Source organism: Xyrauchen texanus, chromosome 16 (assembly GCF_025860055.1).
Source record: "Xyrauchen texanus isolate HMW12.3.18 chromosome 16, RBS_HiC_50CHRs, whole genome shotgun sequence".
Lineage (NCBI taxonomy): Eukaryota > Metazoa > Chordata > Actinopteri > Cypriniformes > Catostomidae > Xyrauchen > Xyrauchen texanus.
This window is the reverse complement of record NC_068291.1, coordinates 32496074-32512765: the sequence shown is the minus strand read 5'-3', so window position 1 is coordinate 32512765 and position 16692 is coordinate 32496074. Positions and strand designations below refer to the sequence as shown.

Below are 16692 nucleotides of genomic sequence, written 5' to 3'. Positions count from 1 at the left end.
GGGCGTTGGCTTGTTGGCCGTGGCAGGCATGGGCATCGGCTCGTTGGCTGTGGCAGGCATGGGCATCGGCTCGTTGTCTGTGGCAGACATGGGTGTCGACTTGTTGGCCGTGGCAGGCTTGGGCATCGACTTTTTGGCCGTGGCAGACGTGGGTGTTAGCTCGTTGGTCATGGCAGGCGTGGGCATTAGTTCGGTGGCCGTGGCAGGCATGGATGTTGGCTCGTTGGCTGTGGCAGGTAAGGGTACTGAACATTTGTGGGGAAGGATCTTCATGGGCCATGAAGGGCCTCGAGACTGTGGCTGCGGAATGCAGGGCATTACAAACATAACGGGTAATGAGTAAATGAAAGAAAGGTGAAAACAATCAATGACAGCTGGCAGTGATGAAGGCAGGGAATTATGGGAAGTGTAGTCCAGGAGGAACAGAAGACAGGGGAGAAACACAAGCTACACAACAGTGAATCATGACACTTAGGGTGTGTTCACACTTGTAGTTTGGTTCTCTTGGTCCAGACCAAAAATGAAAATGATACATTTAGTCCTGGTTCATTTAGCATTCACACTGCCATTTTTAACACCGAACCTAATAATACAAAAACGAAGGCATCAGGTAAAAGTCACAACCTGATTGGACAGCTTTTATGATGTATATTTTTTGACGGAACTTACCGAACATCCAAAACAATGCTGGCGAAATGCGCTCGTTGGATGTATAAATGTATATATGGTGGTATTTTTACCAGCTGAGAACAAACGAAGAGTTTATAAAATGTGTAGAGTCAAAACAATGCCAGGAATTCCTCCGTTGCACATACAAACGAAGATATGCTGCAAGGACAATTGACGGGCGATTTCGACGCCAGTACCAAACTGTAATGGGAAACATAGCTCCTATAATGATAAGAACCAGGTATGCTTGAGGTCAGTATTAGGCAAATTACTTCCTGTTTTTGGTCTGTTTAGACGTCTTTGGTCCATGTTGCGTTCATATATCAATCGAACCGTACCAGAGTTCATTTGGAAGCGGACCGAGACCCACTTTTCAGGCGGTCTCAGTTTGCTTGTTTAGTGCGTACAAAGGTTCGGTTGACAGCGTTCACACTTGTTCAAATTAACCGCACTAACAGAGCAATCGCACCAGAGTTCATTTTAATCGAACCAAACCTGCCAAGTGTGAACACACCCTTATATTGCAAAATTACAATTCATGTCTTTAGAATTTAATCTTTTTAATGAGGAAAAAATTACTGAGTGTACCTTTAAAACTACTGTGCTACTCATATTAACCATTGAAATTTGCTGCTCAAAAGAACCCAGAGGTGCAGGTGCCTGTGGTGGGATGTTACAGTTATTTCATTTATTAACCTGTTTCAGTGATGTCACTTTTCCCTCATAGCCACCATATTTGTGACCATCAGCAGCAGGAAGCAATGGTGGTGAATGGAAATATACCTGTGAAACTATATGTATAAAAATAAAATTACAAAAATTGCTTTTGATCCATGCCAAGTCCTAGGAAAAGTGTATACAAGTATTCACAAATATTGCCAAATTTGACTTTTGCAGACATTTAAATGTATTTGATCCACAATTCATCTCTATGCCAGCCAGTCTAATGTGTGACAAGAGAGTACACACGCCTACTTGTACATCATCTTAAACACCTCTCATTAAGAATTCTCTGGTCTGATTTGATCACAAAATTACAAAACTTCTGTGATTATCCCATCTAGATGTCGACCGATTAGTTTTGCCAATTAATCGGCACCATAACAGATTTCTGGAACTAACGGTTATCTGCAAATACCCACATTGATAGATTGATACATTGTCATTTCATTATAAAGTAATTAGTTTGTTGACGATGCTGCATTAGTAGAGAACATCAGTATGTTTGCAGGCCACAGGACAGGGACCGGGTCAGGAGGCCTGGGAGGAGGCCACAGGACTGGAACAGGGTCAGGAGGCCTGGGAGGAGGCCACAGGATGGGAACAGGGTCAGGGGGCCTGGGAAGAGGCCACAGGACGGGAACAGGGTCCGGAGGCCTGGGAGGAGGCCACAGGACAGGGACTGGGTCAGGAGGCCTGGGAGGAGGCCACAGGTCAGGAACAGGGTCAGGGGCCCTGGGAGGAGGCCACAGGACAGAGACTGGGTCAGGAGGCCAGGGAGGAGGCCACAGGACACGGGACTGGGACAGGGGGCCCGGGAGGAGGCCACAGGACAGGGGCCGGGTCAGGAGGCCTGGGAGGAGGCCACAGGACGGGAACAGGGTCAGGAGGCCTGGGAGGAGGCCACAGGACAGGGACTGGGTCAGGGGGCCTGGGAGGAGGCCACAGGACAGGGGCCGGGTCAGGAGGCCTGGGAGGAGGCCACAGGTCAGGAACAGGGTCAGGGGCCCTGGAAGGAGGCCCTAGAGGCGGAGACCTGGAAGGCTCTGGCGGCGGGGCCGATGGAGGTGGCGCCATAGGAGGCTCTAGAGGCGGAGGCCTGGAAGGCTCTGGAGGTGGAGCCGTAGGAGGCTCGGGAAGCGGAGCACAGGAAGGCTCAAGAGACTTGAGGGGCGGAGCCCTGGGAGGCTCGAGAGACTTGAGGAGCGGAGTCCTAGAGAGCCCAGGAGGCGGAGCCGTAGGAGGCTCGGGAGGCGGAGCCGTGGGAGGCTCGGGAGGCTCCGGGAGCAGAGCCATAGGAGGCTCGGGAGGCGGGGCCGTAGGAGGCTCAGGAGGTGGAGCCGTAGGATGCTCGAGATATGGAGCCCTAGAAAGCTCTGGAGTCTCTGGGAGCAGAGCCGTAGGAGGCTCGGGAGATGGAGCCATAGGAGGCTCTGGAGGTGGAGCCGTAGGAGGCTCGGGAGGCTCTGGGAGCTGAGCCGTAGGAGGCTCGAGAGGCGGAGCCCCAGAAAGCTCAGAAGTCTCTGGGAGCAGAGCCGTAGGAGGCTCCGGAGGCGGAGCCGTAGGAGGCTCAGGAGGCGGAGCCGTAGGATGCTCGAGAGGTGGAGCCCTAGAAAGCTCTGGAGTCTCTGGGAGCAGAGCCGTAGAAGGCTCGGTGGTGGAGCCGTAGGAGGCTCGGGAGGTGGAGCCATAGGAGGCTCGGGGAGAAGGGCCATAGAAGGCTCAAGAGGCATGAGGGGCGGAGCCCTGGAAGGCTAGAGGGGCTCGAGAGGCTGGGGGGCGGAGCCCTGGAAGGCTCGAGAGGCTTGAGAGGTGGAGCTCTGGGAAGCTCGGAGGGCGGAGCTCTGGAAAGCTCGGGAAGCTCGGAAGGCAGAGCTCTGGAAAGCTCGGAAGGCAGAGCTCTGGAAAGCTCGGAGGGCGGAGCTCTGGAAAGCTCGGAGGGCGGAGCTCTGGGAAGCTCAGGAAGCTCGGAAGGCAGGGTTCTAGGAAGCTCGGAGGGCAGAGCTCTGGAAAGCTCGGAAGGCGGAGCTCTGGAAAGCTCGGAGGGCAGAGCTCTGGGAAGCTCAGGAAGCTCGGAAGACAGGGTTCTAGGAAGTTCGGAGGGCGGAGCTCTGGAAAGCTCGGAAGGCGGAGCTCTGGAAAGCTCGGGGGGTACTGGCTCTTGGACGGTCATGGCCACCGGCGCCGGCTCTCGGACGGTCATGGCTAATGGCGCTGGCTCTTGGACGGTCATGGCTACTGGCACTGGGACGGACAAGACCACAGGCGCTGGCTCAGGGGTGGTCGAGGCTACAGGCGCTGGCTCACTGACGTCAGAGGCTACAGGCGCTGGCTCACTGACATCGGAGGCTACAGGCGCTGGCTCACTGACATCGGAGGCTACAGGCGCTGGTTCGCTGACGGCTGAGGCGACAGGCGCTGGCTCACTGACATCGGGGGCTAACGGCTCACTGACCGTGGCAGGCGTGGGCTCTGGCTCGCTGACCGTGGCGGGCGTGGGCTCTGGCTCGCTGACCGTGGCGGGCGTGGGCTCTGGCTCGCTGACCGTGGCAGGCGGAGACTGGAGAGCAGAAGCCTTTCTTCTTTTCCTCCTCCTCTGGGCGGATGAAGCTGGCAACGCTGGCTCGTTGGCCGTGGCCGACACAGAAAGCCCAGAGGCGGAAACCGGGATCGAGAGAGGTGGCTCCCCGGCAGCGAGCTCCCTCAAGACCAGACTCACATACTCCCTCCACGTGAGGTCTCCGGAGTTCGGCAATTCCCTCTGCCGGTGTGTTGGTAGCCCGAGCCGGTAGATGGTCTTCAGGGATGTGTCGTCGAAGCCGAGGTGGATGGCAACAGTCGAAAAGAAGTGGGAGTATTCGCGGATGGTCAAATCCGCCTGGGTCAGTTCCATAAAGTAAGCTGCTAGATCCATATTTGGTGGTCTATCGTTCTGTTACGAACGGAGGCAGCGAAGGCAGACGAGGAGAGTGGGTCTAAATGCAAGCTTACTTTATTGGAACAGATAAATGAATAAACACAAAGAAAAACCCTCAATGGGGAAATAAACACAAGACTGAGAAAACGGGCAGGGAACACATACCAGGCTAACAACATTCAACGATAGACAGCGACTGAACAAACAGACAGGGTTTAAATACATGGACATAGGACAAAGGAGCCAATGAACAAACAGAACTCAAACAGGATAAGAAGGGGATAAACAGACACCAATGGCAAATTAACGAGGGCAGGTGAAAACAATGAATGAGAACACGAACGCTAACAGGGTGACTGTGGAGCTACAAAAGGGACAAAAGTGAAAACTACGGAATTACAAAAGTGACAAAAATGGTAAACAAAGGGGCAACGGTGAAACAAGACGAGGTATGCCTAACAATATATAATAAAAATATTCAGATAATTAAAAATGCATTACATTCCTGTAGCAGAAGAGTTAATCATTGATAAGACAATATAAAAAGCGGCTTTAGAATACAATATATTGTTTACTACCATATTATTGATCATAAGTCAATCATTGGAATACAGTTCACAGCAATCCATTTCACAAGTGAATTTCTCAATCAGTTGGAGATTTATTATGACGGCTTGTTTCAGGACCTGTCAATGTCACACCTGCTTTTTTTTTTTTAGAAACAAGCCAGGGGTATACATAGTACACAATACTACAGATATATTTTACAGTAATGCCAAGACATTATATTCATTACAGTGCAATGGTTTTCAATGCTTTGGAGTTGTTGGAGGTACAAAGAGTATTTAAATAATATTTCAAGTTTTTACAAAAAAGTGCAAATAGTGGCAGGTGAGGGGTAGATTCATCTAAAGCATTACAGAAGGAGCAAATTGGATATATTTCAGGGAGCATGTTTCTTAAATAAAGATTGACTGGGTAAAAATGGTGTAACTTTTTAAAGGACACCTCCTTAACCTTGTTGGGAATTAAATATTTGTGAGGTAAAGACCATACGACCTGCTTCAGACATGCTTGTGTCGCGTCTTGGGTGTGTTGCGTCATAAAAGTATAATGTTTAGGTCACTGTGTCAGGTTAAATATAGTTTAATACTCAATCTTTAAACACATTTTGAGATCCCTTAGTTCGCATTTGCGCTCCTTCACGCGTTTTGAACGTAAGAACGTAACGCATGTTTGCGTTGTGTGTCCACAAAAGGGTTCTTAATGTTTTGTTCACTGTAATAAACTGTGTGTTGCTCACACAGCTGAAATTTCACTTCAGCTTGCATTTCTCAGGAATTTCTTAGGAAAGCATTGCGATAAATTTTTTGTAAAATTAATTGCACGTTATTAACGCGTTAAATCGACAGCTCTAGTTAATATATATGAATATTTATATATTTATTTCATTTAAAAAAGAACAATAAATGTTCATGGTTATTTTGTAATAAATTTCAGCACTATTTTAATTTGAGTGCTAATTTTTAATTCAGTATCAATGCTCAACTTAGTTATCATTATCGTAAAATCCACTATTTGTCGACCTCTAATCCTGTGTGTTTGAATGTAAGAGCTGCTTTTAACTCAAAAAGCAACAGAGGCGAGCTGTTAAGAATTTAACCAAAATGATGTGCATTTCCATTTTAATTGTATTTGACTCGATTATGTTATAAATATACTGTATTTGACATGAGATAACTGACATGTCAGAATAAATGAGCAAAAACCAATAAATGTTTTATCACTGCTCTCCGCCTTTATCGCTGCTTGACTTTGCAAAATGAAGACTTGTCAATCAAAAGATTTAACTTTACTAACATTAAATTAACATTTTGGCTCTGGTAAGTAAAAAGCAATATACATTTTTCAAGATTTAAAGATAAAAACCAAAAATTTGCCAAATTGTGTTGCATCCTACAGAACAGCACACTGACGTTATATGGGATTTTATTCACAAACATGGCAGTGCGGTCACGCAGTGATGTCACATGAAACAGGTGTTCACCAGCATGGTCTTTCTAGGTAAGATGGTTGACCATGTAACTCATTCCGGTTAAAAAGGTGTGGTGGGAATATCAGCACACCAACATCCAAAACGCAACAAACATTTGCTAGTGACATGCAATCCTGGTCTTTTCAGCTTGGTAGAGAAACACAGAAAAAACAAGAGGCAAAGGAATAGAGGAAAAGAAAAAGAGACTAACGTCCATTGTCAGTTCGGGCCTCGATGTGCACCAGGTCTGCCTCTTTATCCTGACCAGTCAGTGCCCTGAAAATCAAAGAAGAAAAAAGGGACAGAAAACAAAAAGAGCAGAAGAGAGGAAAACAATCAGGAAGGGCTCCACTGGAGATGAGACAAAGAAAGAAAGAGAAGGAGGTGCGAGCAGGGGACGGACGGATGAGTACGGTAATAGCATGAGAGTGATGGAGGACGAGAGAGGAAGGATGGAGGGGTAGTGATGGACAGCATAATTCCGCTTCTCTAGTAGGAGACAGTCTGTCTCCAGTGAATCCTTATTGTTGCTCTGATGGCAGTTAATCTCTCACACACACACACACACACACACACACACACACACACACACACACACACACACACACACACACACACACACACACACACACACACACACACAAAACTGCTTGCCTACAAACCACATTCTCAATACACTTTCATTTCTTACCTATTTTATCCTCTAACGCACACATACACGCCAGCATATTATCTGTCTGAGGTTTTTAATCATCACGGAGTCCTGTCTTTTGTTATCCATATTTCCTTCTCAGTCAATTTGAACATGGTCACAATCTGATATTGAATCATTCTTACTATCCATAATTAAACCTCTTTTCTTTCAGTAACAATTTTATATCACACCCTTTGATATTAAGCCCCATTCACAGTCCCAATCTTACAATAAACCCTGTCTAATAATCTCGGAATGAGTTGAACAATCTCTCTCTGTCCCAGTCTAAAATAACCTGATGATTTCTCAAAATCTGTGAGTTTAAACATATCTAATAAAGAGCCTAAGTTTACTTCTCAAATTCTTATTTCATGTTCAAACATACGTTTCAGTCCCATTCTGATATTACTGTAACTCCACTTCCGTTATTCTAGTATAAATTCAAACATCTCTCTCAGATCCAGTTTAAGATTAAACCTTGACTCATGTCTGTCTGGGTTTAAACATATCCCCCTGACCAAATATGTAATTAAACTTTCAGTTTCAGATTTAAACATCTTTTTCAGTCTTATTCTGTGGATAAATCCCATCACAAAATGTATCTCTGAGTTGAAATATCTCAGTCTGAGAATAAACTCTCTCTTATAATATCAGTCTAAGTTTAAACATATCTCTCAGACCCAGTCTGATATTAAACATCCTCTCATATTCTCAGGCTGAGGATAAACATCTCCCTCAGTCACAGTGTGACTTTAAAGTCCCTTTTAGTCTTGGTCTGAACTCTACAGTCACTAAACCTGCCACAGCGAAGCTTCACTGACACAAACACAAGCAGAATATGGTGTTTGTGCTGCAGAGAGTGCTGCAGAGAGCAAATAAAATATTTATTTTTGAGCAATGTAAAGAAAGGGCTGCGTGTATGTGAGCGTCCATAGGGATGGTAAACCCAAGGGTGAAGTCGTGTTGTTGGCTGTCTCAACAGCTCATCGAGCATGTGACAAGACAACAGTTACTCTGACTACCCACATATACACACTGATGGGATTAAAATATATAAAACCTGATAAAAAATTCCACACATACGATAATATGAAGCACAGAGGAGAGAGAGGTGCTAGTAACATGACAGTGTGATATATAGAGTTAAATATATATATATATATATATATATAGAGAGAGAGAGAGAGAGAGAGAGAGAGAGAGAGAGAGAGAGAGAGAGAGAGAGAGACTGTATAGAGTGATAGTGTATGAGTATGTTTATGCATATGCATATGTAAGTGGAATAGTGTCAGATGCAGAGGTAAAGACAAGAGTGGGTTTAGTATCAGATTCATTTTCAGTGTGCTGTTGTGTGTGCATACAGATATATTCTTGCGATCAGATTAATTTTCAGTGTGAAATTGCACTGGAGGCGTCTTATGAGAGACTGATGATCAGTAAAAAAATTACTGTTTGTTTGCATGTGTTTGAGTCATACCAGTAGAATCGCCCCGGAGTTACTCTCTCATGAACAAGAATCCACTTTTTCCCAAAGTCCACCGAGCTGTACAGCTAGATGAAAAATACATACATTCACTGTAAGATCCCTAACTACAGCCAACAAAGGTAATTATCTTGCTCACACTTAATTATCCACATTATCTGCTTTTAATTGTTTCTTCGAGTTAGATCCTATTGAGGCTGTGGAAATGTGTAAGTGTGTGTGTTTGTTCGTGTGTCTACCCTTTGATCATGGCTATAGGCTAGTATCCAATTCTCCTGCGTTGGGTGAAACAGAAGACTCATGATATAGAAGTTAATATTGAACTTTTGAAAAGTCGCTCCTTCATCTGAACTTATAAGTAAACTGCTCTCCACCTCCGGATCAGATAAAATCAGGATCTGAGAAAGAGAGACAACAATATTTATGTTAGCTTTATATTTTCTTTCTTACAGCTAAATACTTTTGATGTGTTGAGACACATACACACACCTTCCTCTTATTGGTCGGACAGACATACAGATAGCTCAGCATCGTTCGACTCATCACTTTATCAGTTAGCTTCTTGTACGTCGCCCCAAAATCTATCGACCTAAAAATACACACACACAAACATGTTGGTACTCCTATCATTACAAGGACTCTTCATAGACATAATGTTTTTTATACAGTACAAACTATATATTCTATCCCCTAACCCTATCCCTAAACCTAACCCTCATGGTTTCCCTCATGGTTTCAAAAAAATTATGTTTTTTATACCATTTCAATTACAAGGACACTAGGGGTGACCTCATAAACCACATTTATAGAATAATACCCTTGTAAGTAATAGGGAGTAACCTAAAAAAAATTCCTTGTATACCACAAAAAACAACTCACACCACACACACACACACATTGGGTTTTCTTGTTTTATGAGGACTCCATAGACATAATGGTTTTTATACTGTACAAACTTTATATTCTATTCCCTAACCCTACCCCTAAACCTAACCCTCACAGAAAACTTTCTGCATTTTTACATTTTCAAAAAACATAATTTAGTATGATTTATAAGCTGTTTTCCTCATGGGGGCTGACTGATTGTCCCCACAATGTCAAAAATATCAGGTTTTACTATTCTCGTGGGGACATTTGGTCCAAACAACTTAGGGAATACCTGGACACACACACACACACCCAAAAAAATTTACCTTGTTTATACATTTTGTTTTTAAAAAAAGCACAATTTGTGGTTACAATAAGTACAATGGGATTAAATGGGGCCAGTCCATAAACATTAAAATACACATTGTTTTAAAAGTGTAGCAACAAGATGTAAACATAATACATGTTAATATGATTTTGGAAACAAGTTGTAAACGTTATATGCATTGATATGATATTAATGAGATAAAATCAGGGATTAACTGCCATTAAGGCACTTAGATTGCAGAGTTTACCAGTGTTACGTCATCATGAGAATTAAGTAGTAATATTGGACATAACTTTACACAGATATGGTCAAAAAGCTACTTTATCTCACTGAAATCCTGCTAACACCTTGTAACGTATTTCAATTGAAAGGAGGAGGCGAGAACCGGCTTTTCAATATAAATAATATTTTAATAATACATTTAAACAGAAGACACAAACACACACGACAGACATGTCCGTAAACGATCTCTCTCTCCCTCACAACCCTCCGCAGTCGGCCTTTATCCCTCTTGGAGGCTTGATTAGCCTGATAAGGGACCAGGTGTGTAGAATCACAACCCGGCCCCGCCCTCCGCCCTGCCACACACCTATAATAATTGCATCTTGTGACTATACTTTTGAAACAGTGTGTATTTTAATGTTTATGGATTGTCCCCATTGACCCCAGTGCCTTTCTATAACCCTGATTTATTTAAAAAAAAATTATAAACAAGGAACAAATAGAAATTATGCCACAAATGCTGAAGAATGAGGTAAACTTGTATTGAACCAGGAACAATCCTTTAATTTATTTTAAAATGTATACAATGTCCTAATCAGGTGTGATGCATGTTTCCAGCATCAAGTCTTTTTTCTCTCCTCAATGAAAGCATAAATGCAGCACGAATCAACAAAATCACAGCCAAATTTATTCGAAAATATTTAATGTCTAATATACAGCTATGTGAAGCGGGATTTGGAACTAGATATCACTCTGGGTAGTACAACCCAGCTTAAAGTGACAGAAACCGAAACTAAGTGTCAGCATACAATGTTGCATGTCACTTGCTGCAGTTACCGCTGGTAGGACAAAAACTGATTAACATGGAAGAAATAGGAGTTATCTTTTCTCAAATCACACCTTGTTAGGACAGTGTTATTTGTGGGCTTTTGCCTTATTTTTTAGACAGGTGCAGTAGAAAATGGCATGAATTAATTGGAGAGGGGAAATGGGATTACCCACATTGGCACCACAACATTTCAAGAACACATGTTCTAACTAATACACCACAGCTATGACAACAGCAGAGATTATGCTGTAATTAGTAGTAATAATTACAACAAAAAAATTGTAGAAGTAGTAGAAGTTGAAATCACTCTATGCTGTGTGTGTGTCTCTGTTCCATGATAACTCATTAACCCAGCCTCTTCGCTGGCAGGTACAATTGCAGACAGGAGAGTCTGCCAAATGTGTACAAATATAATAACACTAATGGTTTTAATGCATAGAGTTATGCACTGTGGTGCTACAGATTCACACATTTTTGTCATATGAACCATTATCTCTTTGAGTGCTCATCTTTGTGTACATTAAGAGTGCTTATACTCTTGACACTTTTACCATCTAGAAGCATGGCATACAAACCACCGTCTTTCACTGTCTCTGCCGTTCTGAGCTGTTGAGATTATTTGGTTGTGTAAGCAGTAGTAGCACAGGTGAAGAGGAAGATGGCTCTCTGAGCACCCTCGTACAATGATGAGTGCCCTAAAAAGCACCTCTGACGTTTCTGGTGTGGCCAGCCCCTCTCTACTCCAGCAATGCACTCAAGAGGACATTAATCCTGCTCTCAGTATATGTGTGTAATTTAACAATTGTATGGGCAGGCTGGATACTTTCTAAAGCATGCATCTTTATTTTAAAACACAGGAGAGTGTGATTAACTAGCTCCTCAGAATGAGCTGTGATTTGTCTTTGTCTTCTTTTTTCACCTTTATGCCACCAAAAGCAACATTCATTAATCTTTCATACTGTTATTACCAACATCATTTACTACAGCCTGCAAGTGGAGCTTTAACATTCACCTCTTTTAATAACACTCACTATCTCTCTACACTCTCTCTCTCTCTCTCTCTCTCTCTCTCTCTCTCTCTCTCTCATCACACTCACTCTCATCAACTCTCCCATTCCACCACTTTCCTCATTTCCTGTTTATGCCATTTCTGTTTGAGGAAGTTTGATAATGGCTTTCTATACTCTGTAAACCCCCCTCCAAACCTCACACCCCCTCTGAGTGACAGACACCAGGAGAGGAAATCTCATCAGGGCTTGCATCCAAAAAGAAATTAAACAAAGCCTTACTTCAAGGTGATTGTAGTGTGTGTGTGTGTGTGTGTGTGTATGCGTGCGTGCATGCATGTGTCCATGTAAAAGTGTTTGTGCGTGTGCGTGTTTGCAGTGATGGTATGTTGATAAAGGATGATGTAATTTTACATTGCTCTAAACTCATATCTTCCCAAAACATATCACGTGTTCAGTCTAAGTATTGCAAAATTTTTCTCATTATTCTTTTCATTAAAATGGACAAACATCCATCCAAAATTTAGATTTACACCAGTTATATTGATGATGATAATTAGCTTTAAAATAACAATAGTGTTTTTTCTTGCATGTGTGATGCTAAATTTACTCTGAAATTCAATTGCATTAACATTTAGGTGTTATCTACAGAGGGTATAGTACTCTTTGTTTTGTTGAAAAAAAAAATGGAAAGGAATAGTTCACCCAAAATGAAAATTCTGTCACTATTTTCAAAGCCTCAATAATTTCTACAGAACCAGTTAAAGCACAGGGAGGGGATTTACTTTTTGAAATAGTTTAGTCACAAAATGTTTTCCGTTCCCTTGCAATAGTCTGCATTCCCTCACAATAACATGTTTAACTGTGGTTTTGCTACAGCAAATTGCAATAACCATGACTGTAGTAAGCCAAAAAATGTTGTGTGTGTGGTAAGTACCATGGTTTTATATATATATAACCAAAATATATGGTTTCACCACAAATATCATATTTAAAAAATAGTTACGGCAGTAAAATCATGGTAATGTTAATAGATTTACTAAAAATAACATACTATAGTAAAAACATGGTTCATTTTTGTAAAGTGATGGATTATTGCAAGGGAATGGAATACTTATTGTTAGGGGAAGCAAAATATATTGTGAGGGAACACAAACTATTGTGAGGGAACGCAAAAATATTTCAGAAATTCCCTCTCTGTCCTTTAAGAGGCTCCATACATTTCAGACATTTATGAATTTCTTTCTTCTGTGGAACAAAACCGATGTTCCATGAAGCAGCACTGCTCACCTTTTGCACACACATATGTGAAAAGGCTGATCATCTATATATACTCTGTTGGTTTTATTTTATTTCCGTTAAGGGAATTGAAAAATTAGCACAATCCTCTGAGTAGCAGGCTGGCTAGTTTGTTTAAAATGGTGGCTGTGGAGTCGGACTCCTCTCAATGCTTTGTGCATCACAGGTTTTTGACCAATCAAAGGCTGCAGCACCTCCCAAAGTCCCTATATGCCCCAAAAGTACCTACCGTAATTTCCGGACTATTGAGCGCACCCGAATATAAGCCGCACCCACTGATTTTTATTTAAAATATTATTTTGAACATAAATAAGACGCACCTGTCTATAAGCCGCAGGTGCCTACCGGTACATTGAAACAAATGAACTTTACTCAGGCTTTAACGAAACACGGCTTGTAACAAAAATAAATAGGCTTTAACGAAACACGGTGTGGCAGTGGGGGCGTGGTCAAGAAAAGTGGTAAGGGCGCTTACACCTGAGCTAAATTATGTCTAACACCGGTGTCTAATTTCAGTAAGCAAGGGGAGAGCGGCATAAAAAGGCAGCAGCCACAGAGCTGAGAGAGTGACACACGTCAGTCTAGTGTTGGCGCATAGAAGAATTGAGAAACTTTATAAAATTGATTGTAAACTGTGGCCATTAAAAGCCTTACCTGGAACGTCAAGTGCCCTGCTGAAAACTGTCACACTGGTGCCCGTGTGACAGTTTTCCAAAGAAGGACATGTGAAGCAGGGCACTTGAAATTAGACACCGGTGTTAGACATAATTTAGCGCAGGTGTAAGTGCCCTTACAGCTTTTCTCTCCCGGACGGGCGCTTGACCACGCCCCCGCTGCCACACACGGCTTGTAATAAAACATTTGCAGTAAATTGTAGCCTACCAAGAAAGTCATTGGTCACTATCTTCCTCGTCCTGTGCACTGAAACCACTGAAGTCATCTCCTTCAGTGTCGGAGTTGAATAGCCTCAGATTTAGTTGTCTATTTGCACTGAGTCAATTCCTCACGCTGCTGTTTCCAACGTCTTATCATCGACTCATTAAGACCAAGCTCCCGTGCAACAGCCAGATCAATCGCCTTCAACTTGAAAGCAGCATCATATGCGTTTCTCCATGTCTTTGCCATGGTGAGGGTGACAAAATTAGCCTACTACCGTAATCAGAATGATGGGAAGTTTGAGCGCGCTCAATTGAATCTAAACAGTAAACAAAAAAGTTGTTTTGACCTTAACCCGTTCGGCAATTTCATTGGTCTAATGAAAGCTTCACGCCGCCAAAAAACTGAGCACGTCACAGAATGTTTTTTTTTAATATATATATATATATAACATTTGAAAGCGGAAAAAATCCGTATATTAGCCGCGTCATTGTATAAGCCGCGAGGTTCAAAGCGTGGGAAAAAAGTTGCGGCTTATAGTCCGGAAATTACGGTACTAGTAGGAGCTAAAAAATGTCCCCTAAAACGGCTTAGAGGAACAATAGTTACTCAGATGCAAAAATGACAAAAATTACTAGTCTCAGTGAAAAGCACCTAATACAAACTTTAGTACCTGCAGTGGGAAAGGGCCTTATGGTCTTTATATTTAATTTAAGGTACAGCTGAAGTCAGAAGTTTACATACAACTTAACATACATTTAAACTCAGTTTTTCACTATTCCTGATATTTAATCGTAAAAAACATAAGTCTTAAGTCAGTTAGGATCATTAATTTATTTTAAAATAAGAAATGTCAGAATAATAGTAGAGAGAATTATTTATTTCAGATTTTATATCTTTCATCACATTCCCAGTGGGTCAGAAGTTTACATACACTTTGTTAGTATTTGGTAGCATTGCCTTTAAATTGTTAAACTTGGGTCAAAATGTTTTGGGTATCCTTCCACAAGCTTCTCACAATAAGTTGCTGGAATATTGGCCCATTCCTCCAGACAGAACTGGTGTAACTGGTCAGGTTTGTAGGCCTCCTTGCTAGCACATGCTTTTTCAGTTCTGCCCACAAATGTTCTATTGGACTGAGGTCAGGGCTTTTTATTGGCCACTTCAATACCTTGACTTTGTTGTCCTTAAGACATTTTGCCACAACTGTGGAGGTACTGTACTTAAAATCAGAGTGAGTAGTAGATTTAACTGGGAACTAGTGTAATGAATAAAATAATTTGGAAACAGACCCTCTTAGACAGCCAGAGAAAACTGCATTATAGCAGTCTAATCCAGCAGTTTAAAAAACATATCAAAGTAAGAAGAGGTTCACAGTAATTTATGAAAAGCAAGAAAAAAGTATTTTGTGAATACTGATGGTTTATAAATGAGTAAATTATTGTTCTCTGTGATGCAAGTTCAAAATGAATGAGGATTTTCAAGGTGAAAGAATGTACAGTCAATGTTTCTTTCTCCTGGTATAAGCCTGGCTTACACAGCTATGCAATTCTTTTCATTGTCTATGCTCTATGACAGAGAGAGAGAGAGAGAGAGAGAGAGAGAGAGAGCCAGGTCATAGTACAGAGCATCCCAGGAACAGACAGGAATAAATTACTTTACCCAGGGGCACATCAGCAATGGTCAGGGAAAGTGCTTCCGAACAGAATTTCATCCTTGGTCTTGCTTTTCACAGACTGGTGTTGTTGCCACTAACATAACTGCGGCTAATGTAAGATTGCATGTTCACTTATCTGATTGGTAATAGGCTAGAAGCCTAATACTAACACTAAAATCTAATCAGATCATTTAATTCTGGCTGGGCCAGCAGTGCAATGTAGTTAAAGTTCACCCAAAACAATGACAATTCTCTCATCATTTGCTCACCCTCATGCCATCCCAGATGTGTATGACTTTCTTTTTTCTGCAGAACACAAATGAAGCTGTTTAGAAGAAAATCTCAGATCTGTAGGTCTATATAATGCAAGATAATGGCGACCAGAACTTCAAAAGATACCCAAAAGGAGATAAGTCATCCATAAGACTCCAGTGATTTAATCGATGTCTTCTGTTGTGATCGAGTTGGTTTTGGGTGAGAATAGACCAAAATATCATGATACCATCTGGCCCACTGAGATGCGTCAAGCGTCAAGCACTAGGTAGTGTAATCGAACTTGAAATCATGATTTTATCTTGAATTACAAGATGTACAGAGAAAAAGGTGTTAATATAACCACTGCAGCCTCATGGACTACACTGTAAGAAATTGCCAGGAATTTACAGGATTAAACAGTATTATTTTACAATAAAATACTGTAGTCAGAAATATACTGTGAATTCAATGCATGCTGGGTCATTTTCTACCAAATTACTATGAAAAAACAGCGCAACCAAATCATAATGCATTGTGGGATATGATACCAAGTGAAACTTGTGGAATTTGTGGAATACTGTAATTCAATGTATATTCACATTGTCAAGCCAACTTATTAATGTTTCTTTTGTTTGTTTTTTGTCATACACAAGGTATGAGATTGTATACTTAATTTTGAGGTGTGTATTTTTTTTCTATGTTAAATTGTAAGTACAGTGGAGCTTTTAAAACATTCCTCTGTTTGTTCTGACCAAATTTGTTGGTTGAAATCACGTGACCTGGCCACTTATGCGATCTGAACAGGATCAGAATCACTTATTCGAACTATTCCCC

The 16692-nt window shown here is 42.0% G+C and overlaps 1 protein-coding gene across 1 annotated transcript in view; it reads right to left on the bottom strand.

Annotated features, from left to right (window-relative positions):
- sorcs3b (sortilin related VPS10 domain containing receptor 3b) overlaps positions 1–16692 on the bottom strand; it is a 138392-nt gene that overhangs the window by 67669 nt on the left and 54031 nt on the right. The window contains exons 3-6 of the mRNA XM_052145176.1: positions 9008–9107; positions 8758–8916; positions 8513–8586; positions 6553–6617 (exon numbers count right to left, since the gene is read on the bottom strand). Of these exons, the coding sequence (XP_052001136.1) occupies positions 6553–6617; positions 8513–8586; positions 8758–8916; positions 9008–9107 (398 nt within the window). The remainder of the gene's footprint in view (positions 1–6552; positions 6618–8512; positions 8587–8757; positions 8917–9007; positions 9108–16692) is intronic.